We start from the raw sequence: 20,867 nt of genomic DNA, 5'->3' as shown, positions 1-20,867 counted from the left end.
CAACTCGGTGTAGCAGAGTATTGAGTTTGCAACCTGCAAGCCAAAGGTAGAAAACTTCCTTAGTCACTGGACACTTTCTGGGTTTGAGATAGAAAAAGGTACTTCTTGGACTTCAGACATTCCAACACCTAGCCCTGTTGAAACTGGTTTCAAATTTCCATGGAAACGTATAAAAAGGTGAAATGAAGCTAAAAAGTGGGTTTGAAAGGATGAATGTCTTAAATGAACTTCCTCATGAATTTGCCTGCAGCTGACCTTCCTCTTGTTTATCCAGGGAGGGGAAAGCAAGAGAGGGGGAAAGAAATAAGTACTTGTAACAAACAAAAGAGTCATACTGTTCGTCAGTTTCTCTTTCTGGATGAGACAGGCTGTTGTCGGTTCCTGAGTCAAAGAAGTTAGGCTGCAGGAATGAGTGGTTATTCTTAAAATTGTTAATTATTTATTTAAACAGAAAGCAGTTCTTAACCTTAACAATAGCACAGCTGGCACTCCACTATCATCCTTTTAAAAAAAAAAAAAAAAAAAAAAAAAAAAAAGCCTTCAAATGTTTTTGTCTATAATTAATTAAATGGTATGAATAACATTGTGTAGCATAGCATGAACATCCCATCTTCATTAAAGTATTCTCTGTATGCGGCATTTTATTTTGTTCCCCCCAATGTATTTTGAATTGTTTTAAATGATCATATTAAATGTTATAGTTCTATTTGACCCCAATGTTTTTAAAAGGTGCATCCTCTGACTGCCTTTCAAAAGTGCATTACCCAAAAGACCCAGTCCATTGCAGATGAAGCTTTGCGGTCTCCTGTGGGCCCAGCAACTGAAAATATTTTAATCGCAGACCTTGGAACATAACAAATCCCTTCTCATTCCAAGACAAATAGAGAAGACTGTAACATGGGGGTGTATCTTTTCTTTGTATGTTTCTGTTGGTTTGCTTTTGTGGCTTCAGGCTGCACAGAGTCAACCACTGTGTTTTAGAGGTTGCTGGAAGAATATTTTTGGCAGCTGCCATTAACTTTAAGTTGATCATTCTTATAAAGATTAGACTTTTTCATAGAAGTGTACGACTGGAAGGGATCTTGAGAGGTCATCTAGTCCAGTCCCCTGCACTCATGGCATGATTATTATCTAGACCATCCCTGACAGGTGTTTGTCTAACCTGCTCTTAAAAATCTCCAGTGATGGAGATTTCACAACCTCCCTGGGCAATTTTATGTCAGAGTTTAACCACCCTGACAGGAAGTTTTTCCTAATGTCCAACCTAAACTGCCCTTTCTGCAATTTAAGCCCATTGCTTTTTGTCCTATCCTCAGAGGTTAGGGAGAACAATTTTTCTCTCTTCTCTTTGTAACAACCTTTTATGTACTTGAAAACTGTTATCATGTTCCCTCCCAGTCTTCTCCTCTCCAGACTAAACAAACCCAGTTTTTTTCAATCTTCCCTCATAGGTCATGTTTTCTAGACCTTTAATCATTTTTGTTGCTTTTCTCTGGACTTTCTCCAATTTGTCCACATCTTTCCTGAAATGTGGTGTCCAGAACAGGACACAAAACTTCAGTTGAGGTCTAATCAGCGCGGAGTAGAGCGGAAGAATTACTTTTCGTGTCTTGCTTACAACACTCTTGCTAATACATCCCAGAATGATGTTTGCTTTTGTTGCAACGGTGTTACACTGTGGACTTATATTTAGCTTGTGATCCACTGTGACCCCCAGATCCCTTTCTGCAGTGCTTCTCCCTAGGCAGTCATTTCCCCTTTTGTATGTGTGCAACTGATTGTTCCTTCCTAAGTGGAGTACTTTGCATTTGTCCTTCAGACCATTTCTCCAGTTTGTCCAGATCATTTTGAATTTTAATCCTGTTCTCCATAGCACTTGCAACCCTCCCAACTTGGTATCGTCCACAAACTTTGTAAGTGTAGCTCTATCTAGGTTGTATTTCCTTAGTTTGTTTATGAGAGGGTCATGCAAGATAGTATCAAAAGCTATACTAAAGTCAAGATATACCACATCTACCGCTTCCCCCTATCCACAAGGCTTGTTACCCTGTCAAAGAAAGCTATTAGGTTGGTTTGACACAATTTGTTCTTGACAAATCCATGCTGACTGTTACTTATTATCTTCTAGGTGTTTATAAATTGAATGCTTAATTATTTGCTCCATTATCTTTTTGGGTACAGAAGTTAGGCTGACTTTGACACAAACTGTAATGTAAAAATGCTTATTTCATAGTCCAGCCACACTGGGTAAAGAATTTGGTGTATGAGTTTCCCAAAACTACATTATGTTGAGATCCCTAACTACATTGCCTTAACTATGTCATGAGCACAAGTGAAACTACAATATCGATTTTCAGTAATGGGTGTTTTAATCCCAGTTTGCTGAACACTAATGTTGAAAGATTAAAGCAAAATTTCTGAAGATGGTATCAGCCACATGAGTTTAGAGTTATATTCTGTAATAGTTAAGAGACTGCATGATACTATGCTAAGGAAGAGATGGAGGTCCCTTGTAAACCTCTGTTTTCACTGCAGGGGTGTGTGTGCATGCGTATGTATATACGTGTGTGTGTGTGCGTGTTCTCTCTCTCTAAAATAATATTGCAGGATCCAGGTCTCGGTCTCTCTCTCTCTCTCTTTTTTTTTTTTTAAATATTTTCCAGGTCAGTTATATGACAGGCTCAGGAGTCAGGCTGCCTAGACCTTACAAAGGCTCCAGTCCTTCATAGTGCAGTTAATTATCCAAATGATTTGGGAGGAATGGGGTTTAATAGAGCAATCTTTTGATTTTTTATTGTGTTCTGTATTTTCTTACTACGATACTTCATGAATTTTGTGCACTTATTTCTAAGGAAAATGATGTTGTTGTTATACGAAGAAGGTCTTCGAGTTGTGATACACACATCCAATCTTATTGATGCTGATTGGGACCAGAAAACTCAGGGGTAAGCAACCATTTTTTTGTTATAGTAGAGTCTTTGCTACCTACCAGTTGTTAAACAAGGAGGCTACATGTCTCATGCTGTATTGTGTGTTGAAGATGACCTGAAAAATGAAGTCAAGTATCAGGGGGTAGCAGTGTTTGTTGTTTTTGTGGATACAGATTAGGAGTCCGGTGGCACCTTAAAGACTAACAGATTTATTTGGGCATAAGCTTTTGTGGGTGAAAAACCTGCATCTGTAACTTTCACTCCATGCATCTGAAGAAGTGAGGTTTTTCATCCACGAAAGCTTATGCCCAAATAAATCTGTTAGTCTTTAAGGTGCCACCGGACTCCTTGTTGTTTTTTTGAAAAATGAACATGAGGAATGGACTTTTTTTTTTTTTCTTCTCTTTTCCTGTTAAATAAATAAGGCCTGCTAGGTGTTCATGTGTAGTGTGATGTGGGGGGAGAGGTTGTCTTACTTTTACTAACTACTGTGGCTCTGCAATGGCATGTCGGGAAACTGGATTTACCTATGCAATCACAATGGACACATAACGGGGGACATGATTTGGACTCTCACTCTTTTATTGATGTTAATTCATGAGAATAGAAAAACACAGGCCTACTTTCAAATATGGAGGGATTTGAAAAACTATGGTCAAAATTTTAAAATTTGGATGTGTAAAGTTAGCAACCCAAATCCTCATTTAGGCATCTAACAAGTGAAGTGACTATCACGTGCACTAAACTTGTGCATCCCCATTGACTTCCATGAAAGATGCAGTTGCTCTGAAAATAGGGAAGTGTATTTAGATGTCCAGATTGAGGCATCTAAATGTAGGCAGCCAAGTTTAAAAAAAATATATACTTGGCCTACTGTATGTTCTTACTTGTAAACTGACCAAATTTGATCTGGAAACAACTGAGATACAATTAAACATTCCATGATACCATTTTTAGAGCGTCTCTTTTCAGAATAAAACTACACTTTATTGTGGTTGCTTCCAGATGACTGACTGATAATAGTTGTATTTCCTTAGGACTTGATTCTTTGAATACTATAGGTGTTTAACTGATTTTTAAAGGTATTTAGGTGCCTAGTGTTTTGAAAAAGCCCCATATCAGATGAGGCAACTAATTCCCTAAATGTCTTCACTAAAATTTCATCACCATTAAGAACATATCAAAGATGGCTGGCTGGCCTTATAGGATGAGTAGTATGGGAGGGAACTCTCAACAATAAGAGTAAAGCTCATCTGTGCAGGGAAACAGAACCTTCTCTGGGGGTGGTCCAAGACAATGCAATGGATTCTGCCAGGAACTAAGAATCATCACAAACTCGCCACTTCTTGCTCCAAATGCTGGGCACATTTCTTTGACTTTGCATTCCCTAATTTAAACACATAGCAATAGGTATATTTATTTAACAAACTAAAAAAACCAAAACAGTCAACAAACCTCTACCAAAACAAGACACTTGACTGTGTATACTTCTCCCTTTGGGAAGAGGATGAGAGGACAAACGTGACATATGTAGTGAGTATGCTTAATGCACTGTTGGACAATGCTCAAATATTGCCCTCATCACCATACTATAAAAAAGTATATAGACTAGAATAGATCTCCCCCTCTGCTTGGTTGCTTGCTTGCTCTGTGCAAAGGCGTGTCGCAGTCAGTATATGCAGGGGACCCTAAGGACTGTTCTCCAGGTGCCTCTGGCAGTGCACAGACAGATAGGGAGAAGGAGGGGCAGAGGTGAAAGTAAGCCGGTATGGTCCGGTATGGCGTACCGGCAAGAACCAGTACGCCATGCCGTACTGGACCAGCTTCTATGGTGGTGATTTAAAGGGCCCAGGGCTCCAGCCCTTTAAAGCGCCACCGGAGCTCCGGCAGCCGGGCTCGGGCGGGGATTTAAAGGGCCCAATGCTCCAGCCGCTGCGGGGAGTCCCGGGCCCTTTAAATCACTGCCGGAGCTCCGGCAGCCGGGCTCATGCGGGGATTTAAAGGGCCCGGAGCTCTGCAGCGGCTGGACCCCCGGGGCTCCCAGCCACCTCTGCAGCTGGTAGCTCCGGAGTGATTTAAAGGCCCTGGGGCTCCCAGCCACAGCCGGAGCCCCAGGGCTTTTAAATCTTGAAAGGCCACGCCCCTTCCGGTTGAGGCCACACCCCCACCCAGGACTCCGGCGTACCAGTAAATCCTTTAAGTTACTTTCACCCCTGAGGAGGGGCCATGACCTCACTTATTGTGCAACGGCCAGTGGAGCGGGCCTAACATATGAGGGGGAGTGTGCCTCAACTCCTGAAGTAGGGTAGCAGTGATTTATGTGCCAGGGAGTTCTAAGGAATTCTCTGAGGCAAATTCTGGCACTCACACCTGAGGCAGGGTGTGCTTTAATGGCATGACAGACTCCAACATTATTAGAAGTCTAAAATTTTAGAAAATAGGCTGCCTAAAATATTTAACATTGCAAGCTCAGTTATTTTTGTTGAGCCTTACGTTTTTTTGTACTGTAGCAGAAGCAGAGGACATTTAGCAAAAATGGGCTTAATTGTTTGGTTTTAGCACTTAGGGGCCACAATCCTGAGTGGGACTCCATTGTGTTAAGTGCGGTACAAACGCAGAGTAAAAAGATGGTTCCTATCCCGAAGAACTCGGTTAAAATTATGGTAATGGCTGAGATCCGAGCTGTGTGTAAGACTGTAAGAAAACCACAGGTTGAGATTTTGTTGTGGAAACCACAACTTTGAACATACACTGCAACTTTTAGCACACAGCAGCTTTTTATAATTGCTGCAGGTTTGAGTAGTGTTCTGACACTGTGCACCAGGTTGCAAAGCCACTCTCACTTAAATTTGACCTGGATGCCCAAAATTTGAGTAAGTGGCATTGCGACTGAAGAACTCAAATTTAACCCTACACCAAAACCACAACTATAACAAACAGTGGTAGCAACTTCTGAACCAATAAATCATGACTTTCTTAGCTGTAGCTACATGTAAGAAATGTTACCCTTACCATATATAAGAAACCTAAGCAGGCCATCATTTTTTTTCTTCATTTCTGACCACTTCAGGTTTTTGAGCCAATTTCAACTCTTTCATTATGAGAAGCTGTGTTCATTAATTATGTAAAGATTAACCCATTTAGATAGAAAGTTCTAACTATTATGAAGAAACCAAAACAGCTACTTAAAAGTCCACACATTTAAAAAAATTTTATAGTCTCTCTACTGAGCAGATATACTCCCAGTTCTGTTGATTAAAACAGATACTGTATGGGAGAAAGCATAACTGAACAGTTTCGTGAGGAATATTGGCTCATAAGCATTCTGTCAAGACAGTTATAAGGCTGAAATAGTGTTTGGGGCCTTCTTAAATCACTCTTTTATGGTCTCCATCTCACTGAAGCAAAAGCGTATTAGGGGTTTTTGAGAAGCAGCAGAAAACATAACCAGTATTTCTGGTTTTAAAATGTCTTATTTTTTTAGAGATGCCTGTGACTTCAGTGCTTTTCTACTCTCCGGTCTTCTTTCTGCCAGTTGAATTTTACAGAGAACCATGCAGGCACGAAACCAGGCCTTTTTGAGTTCCTGGCAAGTTTCCCTATTTCTCAATCATTTAAAAAAGAATAATTTCTTCTTTATCAGAACTTCGTCCATCACAATTTGTGTGTATTAACTCTGGTATCTAGTTGTTGCAACATGCAGGATTCCCAGTATGATGGGTCCAATTGGAATTGTAGATGTTTCAATTATGGAAGACAGTACATATCCTTTGAGAATTTAACAAAGGCTTTGGTTACTATAGCTACAGTGATGTGAAATAGGAAAGGATATCTCGATGGTGGGCTTACAGTCTACCCGGAATGCAGATTAACTCATAAGGGTGCTTTTCCATTTGCCATAGGGAAGAAAATAAGACCCAGATTTTTTGTTCTTACAAAAACATGTATGTGCTTAATTCTGGTTTGTGTAGTGGTGGTTGAAATTGGCTATAAATAATCTTCCCTAATCTCTTTCCCTGAAGGAAAATTACATTTTGGATGACAGTTTTGCTGAGGGACAAGAGATGTGTTTTTAAAAAAAGAGAAAATGTGTTAAAAAAGCAACTAGTAGATGGTTAGACGTGATAAAACCACTGTTCACACAAATGCAGATCTATGCTACATCTGCATCACTAATGGCAAAGGTGCTGTCTTTTCGGCCAACATATGGTAGAACTATTTTTATTGTTCCTGAATTTGAAAGTAGTATTGCTCACTATTTTGGAATATCAACATAATGTTTTGCTTTCTATGATCATGAATTGCCTTTGGAAACCTTGAGAGAACTCGTACTGCAGGGTTAAGCAACAGCAGCAAGGTATTTTCGGCATCTGTATCTTTATGAATGCCATTTACTATTTATATAGCAGTAGTGCCCAAAAGCCCCAAATCAGGATGGTGGGCCTGTTGTACTACGTGAACACATGGAAAGACTGTCCCTCCCGCACAGAATTTATAATTTTAAAAAGGTAACCTCTGTCCTACTCCCTTCTTCCTCTCCCCCCTGCCCCCTCCCCCCATTAACAGCTTCCTTGTGCCTCGTTAATTTCAAAAAGTTGTCTGATCTTCTAATACTCTCAGGAAAAAACTCTCCCATCCTCTTCATAAGGCTTTGGAGAACCCTGAACAGGAGATCTAGGGTTGTGAGGAGGCTCATGGCAGCAACAATAGTCTTCTATCTAGAACCCTAATACCCTAATCTTCTGAAGAGGACACTACTGACTTCCTTTGAAGGAGGATAGTGGCAGATCCGCACCCTTCTCCATAATAGAAAGGATTTGGGGAGGTGACTGTGACTCACTCCCCTTTCTTGTATCCCCACTTCTTCTGTGCTGAAAGAAATTTTGGAGTGACAAATGATTGTCCCCCTTATTTCTTCAAAGCATAAAGACCTTTCAGGCCCTCTAGCTTTGGTTCATTTAACTCTCTGTCATTTCATGAATTAGTAGATACATCTATTTTGCAGCAGAGCAATTTTCAATTTAGAGTGACAATTCTGGATACAAGTATTACTAGTCAGTCCAAACACTGGCATTCAGACTATTATTTATTTAACACTTGTATATCTATAGCACTGTAGATTTACGGGATGGGGATAAATAGTCAAAGTGGTGCACAGTCTGTGACCCAGGGAGTGTAATTGCAGGCTAGTGTTCCAAGAAATTTATAATGGATAATACGTTTGCCGTTCTGTTTTGACAGAATAATAAATTGTGCTCTTAATTAACCTTCCATTTATATCTGAAGAGTGAGTTGAGTCAGCTGAGATTACTGTGCATGCTTGACAAATTGATTAAGCCATTTTATTAGTAATTATTAGCAATTAATAAAATGACTAGAATCATCCCCTAATTAAACTATTTCTATCTGGCATTCTGATTGGACTGCTGGATCTACTTTTCTTAGAATATATATAATGCAATATACGATACGTGAATAAATATAGTGCCTTAGTGTTTCTTTCCTACTTTTTTAGAATATGGCTAAGCCCCCTATATCCACGGCTACCGCATGGAACCACTGGTTCTGCTGGTGAATCTGTAACCAATTTTAAGTCTGACCTAATACACTATTTGACGAGTTATAATTCCCCTACTCTCAAGGAATGGGCTGACATCATCCAAGAGCATGATCTTTCAGAGACCAGGTATGTATCATCTCAGGCTACCTTTTAATGTGGATACCTTTGTGCTCTTTTAAGAGGCTAGGCACTCAATGTAGGTTATACAGAGTTGGGAGGGTTTTATTTAAGAGATTTCTGATATATGGATTTTAAGAATTGTAATCAGAAAAACTAATCTAGAAATGCAATTTAATATTGTCAGTTAATGTACGTTAAGGGGTACAAAGTTCCTTGGCTTTTTATAGTAATTTTAGGATGAGCCACTGGACCCCAGAACTAAATGAAAAATAGTTTATTTAAATGTAGAATTTGTAAGCACCAACTGGGGTGTGGGCGGGTAAGAGGAAGCTAGAAGACCCTCTGTAAACTATGCTGGAAATGCAGAGAACCCAACTTTAGAGGAGAGAGAAACATTTTCTGTACAAAAAAATTTAGAGAGGGATTTTCTATTAGCAATAGTAAAAGACTGTCTGCTAAAAAGCAAAGAATAAATCTGTATATAACTTTGGGAGAAAAGAAAGAAACGATATGGAGAGTCTGGCATTTGCTATCAGGCTAGCAATCAGAAATGGACAATAGTAACATAATACACTGAATACAATCCAGCTACTCTGTATTATTAATTCTGTTGTATTTATGTATACTGTATTTTGGTAATGCTTATATATCAGGCCATGTTGATAAAGTTACTTAAATTGAAATCAGTGTTGAATCTTGTAAATGAAAATTGTCTGTGTAAATTTCTCTCTAATGTGCAGTTTTTTAGATTCAGATTGAGATTTACATGCTAAATGGAAGATGATGGCTTTGTCTATAAAATAAAGTACTCTATCTTCCACTTTCTGTTCCTCACCTTGCAATTCTGGATGCTAGTTTGCTTGAAATGGCTTATTCCCCGACTCATTTTTATCTCCTCTCTTTTATTTGGTTGATAATACTTCAAATCCTAAATGAACTAACATATTTAATGTTTTTAAGAGTATATCTGCTTGGATCAACCCCAGGACGATACCAAGGCAACCAAAAAGAAAAATGGGGTCACCTTAGACTTAGAAAGGTATTGGAATTGTTACATTCACTTTTTTCTCTTCTTTCTTATTTTCCTTCTCTCTTTCCATAAACAACTTTTGTGCAGACTTCTTTTGGATATTTTTAATCTTTCCATCTCTTCATTACAGTTTTCTAATGTTAACTGTAAGCTACTTAGCTCCTTTCTTCCAACATATATGGCTGTCAGAATGACATTTTCTAAAGGCAGTGGCAAAACCATAGATTATGGACTCTGTATATCATGATGACAGACTTGTTACATATGTAGGTAAATAGCAGATCAGAAGCCATTTTAATGGAAGAGGAATACTTACCTGAGTAGGCGCATAGCAGAAGTTGTCAGTAGGCATGACCGAGGAAAAAGTCAAATTACATATTTTACTATAGAATATCCTTCCACTAGGGATTACTGTAAAATACTCTCTTTTTTATGGTTCTGTACAGATTTATTCAGAACTGTAAGAAGATACCTCATGTTGTCTGTTATATGAACATTTCCAAAGTTGAGAAGGCACTCTATACCTAACACTGCTTTGGCATGATAATTTCATGCTCTGCCAAACTTTTTACCTGTCTTTCACAAATGTCAGTGACCTGCTAAATGTGTCATTTTGTCTCATTCATTTTCCACTCAAAGAAGTATCCGCTCTTTGACCTCCCGTTGAAATCTGAGCTACACGCTCCCTCATTATGACATAATGGAAAGTCAGAGACTGCAGATAGTTTTCAACCTTTCACTGGACAAGGAAATTATAAAGGTTAGATCCCCCTTGTAAAGTAAATGTTTGAATATGTATATTTATTTTATGGTTGGAATGAAAAACTCACACCTTTTTAGAGTGTGAATGCAGCTCTCATCATGAAGCCAGTTAGAGCCTCTGTTATGTCTAACCTTTTCTCAGATAATTTAATTGGCATTTACATACTTGTGAACTTGGTTTTGCATATTTTCCTAATTAGCTTTTCAGTAAGAATATCTTAGAAAGAATTTTGAAGAGGAAATTTTTTTGTTCTCCCTCCCCCCTGCGCACGCGTGCACACACCTTCTTTCCTTTCTCTCTGTATCACTTTCACTCTCTCCTGGGCATCTGAGGCTGGGAATTTTCAAAGGAGACTAAAGGAGTTAGGTGCCCAATATCCATCAGATTTCAAAAGACTTAGGTGACTAACTTCCTTAGATTCTTCTGATAATCCCAGCCTCCATGTTTCAGGAAGTATCTGGCAGTTTTAGCTCATTTGAACAAAACTATTCATAATCTCTTTTCCCCGTGGAAGAGAGCATCATGGTTTTGAAAAAAAAAATTTTTTTTTTTTAGTTGAGTAGCTTTTTATATTGGATTCTTGAATAGATAATCCAACTTTTTTCACTAGTGGCAAATGAACTGCTTAATTATAGAGAGCATCAAACGAGCTTAAATACTGAAACCTGGCTATAAAACTTTTTATGTAGTTTGACATGTTGAAGTCTAACAAAATGTTTTTATTTTCCCGAATAGCTTTTGAAAGAGTATACATCACCAATACCAGCACAAGAATCTTGGCCGGTGATAGGACAGTTTTCAAGTATTGGATCAATGGGAGCTGACCAATCCAAGTGGTTGTGCTCAGAATTTCGAGAGAGCCTGGTTACGCTAGGCAGTAGTGTGAAGACTCTAGCAAAACCTGACGTTCCTATTCATTTGGTATGTTTTCTAGGTGGTGGTGGTTGGTATTTTTATTTGTTTACCTACTTATGTTTTTTCCAGTGTTCAGAGTAGGATAACACAAACAAGTCTCATTGTTGTCAACATCAGTTTGCCATGATTTCTGAAAAAAATTATCCAGGATTTTCCACTTAAAATTGCCGAAGTGGAACAATTTTTTTCTACAATTATTTAATGATAAAAGAATAAAATAGTTACTGTACCTATGTGATGGACAAAATCATAGCGCTACACTTGAAGTATAATAAGCCTTAGAATCTGGCTTTCAACTTACAGGACAATTCTCCAATGTTTCTTAAGTCAGACATGAGACATTGGTAGTATATCAGCAGATGAGAATTAAGTTTATTCTCTGTGATTTCACTCCATAATAAAGGGGATGAATTGGCAGAAAACATGCAATTATTTTCTGTCTGTAACCAGTAGAGATGACAACTTTCTGTATAACTAGAACTAGATCTTTGGTTTAGCTTTTTGTGTTTTTCTGCCTTTCATAATTATTTCACAATTCTATCCTTTTTTTGTCAAGGTAATTTGGGCAAAACTAGCCCCCTTGAGTTACCTCTTGATTAGTATATAACCACATCTGTATACTGCGCCACATTTTCTCTATCCCAGTAGAAAAACTAATTTAAACATTTTTAAGAAAAGGATTTAATGTAGCTATTTTAGCTCTACTGTAGGATTTTGCCAACAGCACTGTGACCATCTGGGTTTTAACAGTCCAAAGGAGGGAGAAATTGAGTTATGGAATTGTAGAAAGATCCTAGATCATTTTGCAAACTGTATATATGAGAGTTGGCCATCACTAAAATACATCTTCCACTGGAGTAGGATGTAGCAGTCATTCTCAAACAGAAACATAACGTAATAGGTTTTGGGAAGAGAAGGGTAGAATCATTTTTCTTTTGAAATTGCAAGGAAAATATAAGGGCTGGTTTACGCTGAAAACTTATATTGGCATCACTAATCTCTCCGGGTTGTGAAAAAGCCACACTACTGAGGGACATAGCAGTGCTGACCTAACTCCCTGGTGTAGACAGTGCTAGGTTGACAGAAGAATTCTTCGGTTGACCCAGCTACCATCTCTCAGGAAGGTGGATTATCTACAGCGACAGGAGAACCCCTCCTGTTGTTGAGGTGAGCGTCTACACTGAAGCACTGTAGCTGTGCTGCTGTAGCATTTTAAGTGTAGATATACCTTAAGTAGGGACAATGTATTTGTCCTGGAACACCAAGAGGCAACATATCTAGTCCCTCAAAATCCTCTGAAATCTTTGTGACCACAAGTGGAGAGAATTTTTTTACATTTAATCTAGAAGATGGTATTTTCTTCCCACGGCTACATTATGTTTTCTATTTTGGAAACTGTGATGAGATCCCAGAAACATCAATTTTGTGTTAAGTTCAAATCACCAAAGTGTTCTAAAATGTAGTTCCCAAAATGTGAGGTGTTCTGTTTTCATTCCACATCCTATAATCCCCTCTTTGTGTATCTCCTCAAGTGGCAGTATCCATGTCACTTGCACTCCTCCATCGTTAGACATAAGAGAAAGGACAGAGTCTTGTAAACTAGAAGTTAGGAATAGACTTATCAGTCAGGGAAGAGCCCACTGTGACCTCAGGGGCATTACTTGGAATATGTTTATTGCAGTCTCTGCTGATTTCAACCCTGAATTTCATGGATATTCACCCAGCAGCAGTATAAGATAACTGACAGAATAAGTGTTGAATGTTTGTTACTGGTTCATAACTAATTTTCCACTTTGGGTAGTTTAATTTCAATGAAATCTAGTTAATAGCTTTTTTTTTTTTTTTTTAATTCTAAGAAGACTCCTGTATTGTGTTAAGTGTTCAGTCTTTTCTTGCTTTCCTGGAGGAGTGTGTCCTTTTATTTCACATAATTTGCTATATGACTTGTCAGAATAGTCAGTGTTTAAAATAATAGGATTCTAATATCTTTATTTCAAATTTAGTAATATTTTATTAGAACTGCATTATTTCAATTAGCTTGGTTTGATTATTACTTTTTTTTTTTTTTAAAGATTTACCCTACTGTGGACAATGTGAGGCAAAGTTTGGAAGGATATCCTGGTAAATAGAAATAATTTTTCTATTCATTTAAAGTTTTTGTGATAATGCGTTGTTAGACAATGTGTAAATGTTTCAGTGATTGGTGTTTCTTCTGAATGAGCCTCAAGCTGCTGGCTGTGTTGGGAAGACTGTTGGGTTATTGGCTAACAAGCCAGTCTTGTGATTTGTTTTTGGAGCTCAGACACCAGCACTGCAAAGCTTTCTGTGTATTGGCATGTAAATGACAAATCTATTAGTCCAGTTTGCATGTCAGATACAGAATACTGTTCCAGGTCAGAACTATGACTTAATGGTATGTGGGATCTGGCAACAAACTGAATGATTTGGATGTGCTTGTGTTTATGCAAAAGTCTTCTCTACACTGGGTTTTGCAAGCAAGAATAGTAGAAGGCTTGATTCATGTTCAACCACGACTTAGACATGGAACGTAATGGAAAATAATATAACGTATATACTCGTCCATAAGCTGAATATTTTCAGTAAAAAAGTGACGCATCAAAGAGCGGGGGGGAGGCTTATAAACGGGTCTACACCAAAATTTGATGATTTTAAACTCTATGGAATCATTGAATTGAATACCTAATATACATTGTCGTATTGTTTACTTGGAGCGTCTGCAGGCATGGAGCTCCTCAGTTCCCTGTGGCTGCCGTTTGCCATTCCCAGCCAATGGGAGCTGCGGGAAGATTCCGCAGTTCCCATTGGCTGGGAACGGTGAACCACAGCCACAGGAAGCTGAGGAGCTCCATGCCTGCAGATGCTCCAGGTAAACAAAACGTCCCGACCCGCCAGCGGCTTACCCTGACGGGCCGGGAGCCAAAGTTTTCCAACCCCTGAAATATAGGGTTGGCTTATGAAAGGGTCACACTGTTTTTGCTATTTTTACTTATCCATTTTGGGGGGTCGGCTTTTAAACGAATGGGCTAATGAACGAGTATATACGGTACTTATCCTAGGAGTAGCAATGGTTGCTCAGGTGATATTTTAACATTCTGTGCTCTACAGTTGTTAAGTTCATTCTTCCCAGGTCCATATTCCTGAAGTCAGTGTGCATGTTTCAAATTTGGGCACAGACCATGTTTTCAGAAATGTCATATCTCAATGTCTAGCATGTGATACCCATGTTCTAAAGTGCTGCCTTATAAAATGGTCACTGACCTGGTTGAAGTTTTCTTGTTCACTGTTTCTTGTGTAGGTGAATAATGCTCATCTATCTATGGATTTGATTATGGGCTATGCGCTCCATTGGGCATAATAATGAAAAATATCCACAGAGGTATCTTAAAAAGGGATTGAACTGTGAATCATTAATCTGATATTTCTGAATTCATTTTCTGGTGTAAATCGATTACTTAATGTTTGGGGATTTGTGTTAAGTTTTTTCTTTCTGACAAGACAAACCATTTAGTATCACAGGAGGCTTCTGATTTGTTTTTCAAAGGAACATTTTATGAGATGAAATTGGAGCTAATGTATTCTCCTACCCCCTCACTATTTACTGAGAATGTATTTTTGGACTGTTTTCAAAATGTCTTTCAAAAATCAAATACCAGTGTTTATAATGTTGTTTCTTTTTCTTTTGAGCTGGTGGCTCTCTTCCATACAGTATACAAACTGCACAGAAACAACTTTGGCTGCACTCTTATTTCCAGTAAGTGAAACTGTCTCTTGATCCTTTACAGCATTGATTTCCAGACAGTATGGTTAAACTTACATTGCTATAATACGTTGTGGTGTGGAATGCAAATTTAGGCAAATTGGTCAGATGCCTTGTGAGATTTTAGACTCGTTAAACAATTTCTTTGCTTCCAAATCTAGCTGTGTTTTGCGTACCACACAGAGATTCAGTATATGCTCTGTCACAAGAACTCGCAGACACTATGAAATCCTGTTATGAAATGTCCAGGTCAGCTAATCACCAGAAATTTACTTTTAAAACTGAAATCTAAGACGTTGTCTAAATCTTCCTTTCCGACCTGGAACGATGATATGATTGTACTGCTATTTTGCCCTGAGCCCCATATCCTCCAGATCTGGGCAGGAGTTTTCTGATATTGGCCCCAACTGAAGCTGGTCTGAACAGGATCAGGAAGATCTTGTTACTGCAATGCAGCAGCTATGGTGCAAGCCAGACCCTTATTTATTTATATAACATATTTATGACCTCGCTTGTTCTAAAATACCAATGCTCTGTGAAATTCTGGTCCAGTTGCAGTCAGTGTGAGTTTTACCATTGATCTCACTGGGGCCAGGACTTCAGGTGAAGTCTTTGAGGAAGGATTTATTGTCAGTACAAATACTCCATTTGAAAGTAAAAAATGAAAAGGAATGGGGCCTAGAGTCTTTCTGCAGCCCAATGGAGCTTGGTTTTCTACCTGATAATTTGTCTAATTTCATTCCATGTGCATTGCAAGAGACTATGATATAACATTCTTTATGGTTTTAAATGGGGAAAAATGCATTAATGGAACTTTCAAGGCTGATTACAGTTTTAAAAATGTTTGTCTGAAATTGGCATTGTGATATTCCATGTTATCAGTTACAAATTTGTTAACTTACAAATGAAAATAATTGATGCTTGGCCAGCCCTGCAAACCGGGTTTTGAAAATTCAGCTGGAACTTTTTGGCTCGTCAGCAGTATTAAAATTCTGAAATGGGAATGGATTTAATTCTGATGCATGAAACAGAGTAGAATCCAGCTGATGCTCCCATATCACTGTACAGCCAATATAGTTAATAGTGGAGTGAGTAAGGAGGAAGTAGTGATCACTTTTGCCAGTATATAGTGAGCAGATGTTACTCAGGCTACACACAATGCACAAATCTGTGGAGTAAGAAAACTACCGTTTTTACATAGCCCCTCTGTTCGTGATTTAACTATGCAATTCCTTTGATTTCAAAACTGTATCAGATTGGATTCATTATTGATTTAACTCTTACACCAGATTTGCAGTTTGCTGCAATGTGTTGTGACTGAAAGCAGGAGGCTTTTAAATGACTTCTTCATTTGTTCAGTTTTTTTAATGCAAGTGCTGTGCTATCTCCAAGAATTTAAAGGGACACCAATTTAAAAATCAAGCCTTATCTGCACTAGGGAAATTTTGTAACATTTCTCAGACTTGTTAACACTAGAAGGAACAACCTAGAGAGCCTTAGTGTAGGCAAGCTACCAGCATTTTAAGTACCATGTCAGTTAGCCCTTTCTTTGCAAATTGTAGAGCATATCATCTGCAATGTACTGGCTTCTTTGTACATGGCGAGACAGATGTCATTCACTTTTCCAGATGCTTATGTACTTCGTTCTGTCTACAGTCAGAAGCACTTAACTGGTTTTTCTTTAGACTTCTGAAACAAACAAAAATGAAAAAGTATTCTCACCGACTGAGAACAAAATATGTATAAATAGGTCTAGATCAGACAGCTTGTACCAGCTATTATTTATACATCAGAAAATGTTTCACTGCAGTTCCATTTTAAGACCTTCTATTAGAACTGTGATAAGAGAACTGCAAATAAAAGCTCATTCTGAAATTACTTTAAATGAGTTAACATTTCTTTAAAAATAATATCTAGTGTAAGAATTTAAATACTCAAATACTGTGAAATGGAAGTTAAGATTAAATACATACTACTAACTCCTTGTTTGTACATACTCATTAAAAATACCTGTGACCTTATATGCATTAGTGATTAGGCCTTTGCAGTATACAAAAGTACTTGTGACCACTAAAGAATATTCCTTTGTCATTAATCAGAATGTCTTTAGAACAATGATATTCACACTCTCCCCGGCCCCCCAGGACTCCTTTTCCCAGGTTTTGCACTGAAATCTGTCCATGCTGCGACTCCTGTTGGGAATTTGAGGAGTGTTGCATGACAACGTATGCAGTGCAGAAGCAATCAGTTTTTTGTTTATCCTTGGTCTGAGTGTCTAGTAGTCCTCTAACATGTAACCTTCTTTGTCCCTTTATTCTGAAAAGCAATACTGATGCGCTATGGAGGAATCTGCTGCTGGAGGGTTGCTGTGATGTGGGGCTTTGGGGTGGGTGAGAAAGTAAGAGACGAAATTAGTGTCTTGGAAGGGTCTCCCTTACTGACAAAAATAAGTGGGACTAAGACTTGGAGACACAACATGGAGGAATTGGCAGAAATAAACAGATACTATTCTAAAGGAAGGGAAAAGGAATAGAGAGAAGGAAACACTCTGAGATACTTTACTGGTGTAATGGCTACTTGTACTCCCACAAAAAGAAAGCTAGAAATACCAACCAATATTTTGAAAGTGTGTGGCAGATTGTGGTAGACCTCCACACCAAAGCTCTGTAATACAGTTCTGAATTTAAATAGATGAGCTTTGAAGTACACGCTTACAAGAAGGAGATGTGCACACTTAATATCATAGCTGCACTTTTCTGACCCTGGAAAATCATGTGTCAGGCACTTCAGTGCAATTGTAAAAATAGTACAGTTTGTTCCAAGGGTGGTAGTCTTTTTTGATACAGACTGCGTTTATTTATTTATTTTTTTTCTGCTCACTATGTTCTCTTTTACCACTATATTTTTGTCTAGATTAATAGACCTTTAAGGTCTTCATGCCATTGTCTGTCCTTATGATAACACAAGATGTTCTGTTACATCCAATACTTGAAGTTCAAATCCTGGAGTTCTGTACTTTATACTTCATACATTCATAGAGTTTAAGGCCAGAAGGAACTATTAGATCATCTAGTCTGACCTCCTGTATATCAGAGGCCATTAAATTTCACCCAGTTACTCCTGTATATAGAGCCCAATAACTTGGGTTTGGCTAAAGCAAATTTTACAGAAAGGCATCCAGTCTTGATTTGAAGAGACCAAAAGATGGAGAATCCACCATTTGCTGTGATAGTTTGTTCCAGTGGTTAATCATCTTCACTGTTCAAAATGTAGGCCTTATTTTTAAACTGAATTTGTCATGGTTCAGCATCCAGTCACTGGTTCTTGTTATGCTTTTCTCTGCTTGATTAAAGAGCCCTTTAATACATGGCATTTTCTCCCCATAAAGGTACTTATGGCTTATAATCAAATCACCTCTCAATCTTATTTTTGATAAGCTAAACATATCAAGCTTTTTAAATCTCTCCCTGGAAAACATTTTCTCCAGCCCTCAAATCATTTTTGTGCCTCTGTTCTGCACCCTCTCCAATTTTTAACATCCTTTTAAAAATATGAATACCAGAACTATATTGCAGTATCAGTCTTACCAATGCAATATAGAGGTAAGATGACCACCTTGTTCTTACTGACTGCTTCCCTGTTTATACTTCCAAGGATTGTATTAGCCCTTTTTGCAAAAACGTTGAACTGGGAGCTCATGTTGAGTTGCTTGTCCACTATTATCTCTAAATCCTTCTCAGTCGTTGTCCAGGATACAGCCCTTTATGATGTAGGTATGGCCTGCATTCCTTGTTCCTAGATATATAAAACTTTGCATTTGGCAGTACTAAAACTAATTTTGTTTGAATGAGCCAGTCTTACCAAATCGTTGAGATCATTCTGTATGACTGCCTTGTCTTCTTCCTTATTTATTGCTCTGCCAATTTTTGCCATCTGCAAATTATAACATAAATTTATAAAATATAAATTGATTTTATATTTATTTCTAAATCAGTGATGAAAATGTTGAATAGTGCCAGGCCTACTACCAGTCCCTGTGAATCCCCAGTGGACATTTCCATTTGATGGTGATTCCCCATTAGCTATTTTCTGTCAGTTTAATGTGTGCACTATTGATACTGTATAGTGCTAGTGCTTTAATCAGAATATCATGCAGTACTCAGTCAAATGCGTTACAAAAGTCTAAGTATACTACATCAGCACTGTTACCTTTATCAACCAACCTTGTATGATCATCAGAGAATTAAATCACATTTGTGGACTGGTATTTAATCATATTTCTTAGTATTTAGTGTTGGACTAGGTCATTCCCTCCCACATTAAAAAGTGAAGGGGTTGAGATTAGGTAGAAGATTCTGTCTTGAGGCCTGTTGAACTGAGGGAAGAGTAGGTTTGCCTCCCTACATAGTAACCCTACAATAACCAAAGTCTCTCATACCTTGAGGCATCCTCAGAGGAGCAGTGTGTCTCAGCTACTTCCCAGGCACCACTTGTTCTCACATCAGCATCAGTGTTGCTGACAGGCTCCTCTGGTCATGGCTGGGCCTGATCACCAACCCCTGGAGGGCTGGTTAATTACATGAAGCAGAAATCTGTGTAACTAATCATTCTTAATTTCGGTGGATTTGCAGGGGGCTGATATTAAAGAAAATGAATCTCTAATCATATGCATGGGCGGGCAGAGTTTGCATGGAGGAGGTTCCATGGTGTTATGCTAGCTGAACTTCCCCTCTCCCTGAATAGAATCACATGCAAAAAAGCAGGCTCTGGTTTCTTTCATCCTATTGGTACCAAAAACCAGAGAGGCTGGAGTGGCTATTTAACTTGCAGAGATGAAATATACTGTGTGTTTTCATATAAAGTCCTTTGAATTCTCTGTTTGGGTAGTTGCCCTTTCTTCTCATTTTGTTTTTGAAAGCATGAATTCTGAATGGAACAAAAAAATTTTTTTATCCAACAAGTATGTAAAAGAGCATCAAGCGTTTAAAACCCTGCAGGTGGTTATAACAATTGCAAATGAGTTATCACCATGTAATGCAAAGGAGTACATAAGTGTTTTCTTCTGTTTTGTAGCAAAGATATGCATTTTGAAATAATGCTACCTATTATAATATGATCTTGCCTAATTGGCATATCATCTTAAAGACTGTTCATTTCCTTGTGTTTAGCTGATGGAAGAATTATCTCATTGGTCTTTGTTTGGTAAACCTAGAAGAGCACAAACTTGTATCAGTCTGATGTTCAGATTTCATTTTAGGCTATGCATTAGTCAGGTAAGCTATAGTTGTAGTGGAAATATAGAACACATAAGATGCGTGGCAAACCCAGTTACTTTTTCTAAATGGGGTAGAATTAAAATTGCCTTCTTAAGAGTAACTTTTCAAAAATTAAAAGTGGTAGCTAGGAGATGACTTATTACATTAGACCATAACAGAAAGATCGTCTTGTACTCCAAAATGCATGACACTATAAAGATTTCTGTGAAGTATTATAAGTATATAGTAGCACATTAACAATGTTAATTCTTGACAAAGTACGTGTTGTTCAAAGAGCGCGTGATGCTTTGGTATGTGGGCTATTTAGTCTTCTCCATCTTTAATTTCTTCAATTGGGGTAGGAAAGCGAGCTAGCATTTATTTCCAACATACAAATCAAGGTTGAAGATGGAATTGTGAAATAAAAGCTGACAAATAAGACAGATGCTGCTGTACTACAAAATCCTTATACAATGGAATTAGCATGAAAAATAAAAAACTTCTACTAGAATCTAG

General features: G+C 38.1%; 1 protein-coding gene across 1 annotated transcript in view; it reads left to right on the top strand.

Annotated features, from left to right (window-relative positions):
• Positions 1 to 20,867, top strand: part of TDP1 (tyrosyl-DNA phosphodiesterase 1) — a 112,825-nt gene that overhangs the window by 12,498 nt on the left and 79,460 nt on the right. Inside the window, exons 7-12 of the mRNA XM_065403143.1 lie at positions 2,853 to 2,945; positions 8,446 to 8,616; positions 9,571 to 9,649; positions 11,139 to 11,324; positions 13,391 to 13,439; positions 15,024 to 15,090. Of these exons, the coding sequence (XP_065259215.1) occupies positions 2,853 to 2,945; positions 8,446 to 8,616; positions 9,571 to 9,649; positions 11,139 to 11,324; positions 13,391 to 13,439; positions 15,024 to 15,090 (645 nt within the window). The remainder of the gene's footprint in view (positions 1 to 2,852; positions 2,946 to 8,445; positions 8,617 to 9,570; positions 9,650 to 11,138; positions 11,325 to 13,390; positions 13,440 to 15,023; positions 15,091 to 20,867) is intronic.

The sequence above is a fragment of the Emys orbicularis genome, chromosome 4 (genome assembly GCF_028017835.1).
Source record: "Emys orbicularis isolate rEmyOrb1 chromosome 4, rEmyOrb1.hap1, whole genome shotgun sequence".
Taxonomy (NCBI): domain Eukaryota; kingdom Metazoa; phylum Chordata; order Testudines; family Emydidae; genus Emys; species Emys orbicularis.
Note: the sequence above shows the minus strand (reverse complement) of the source record. Positions and strands in the feature narration are given on the sequence as shown.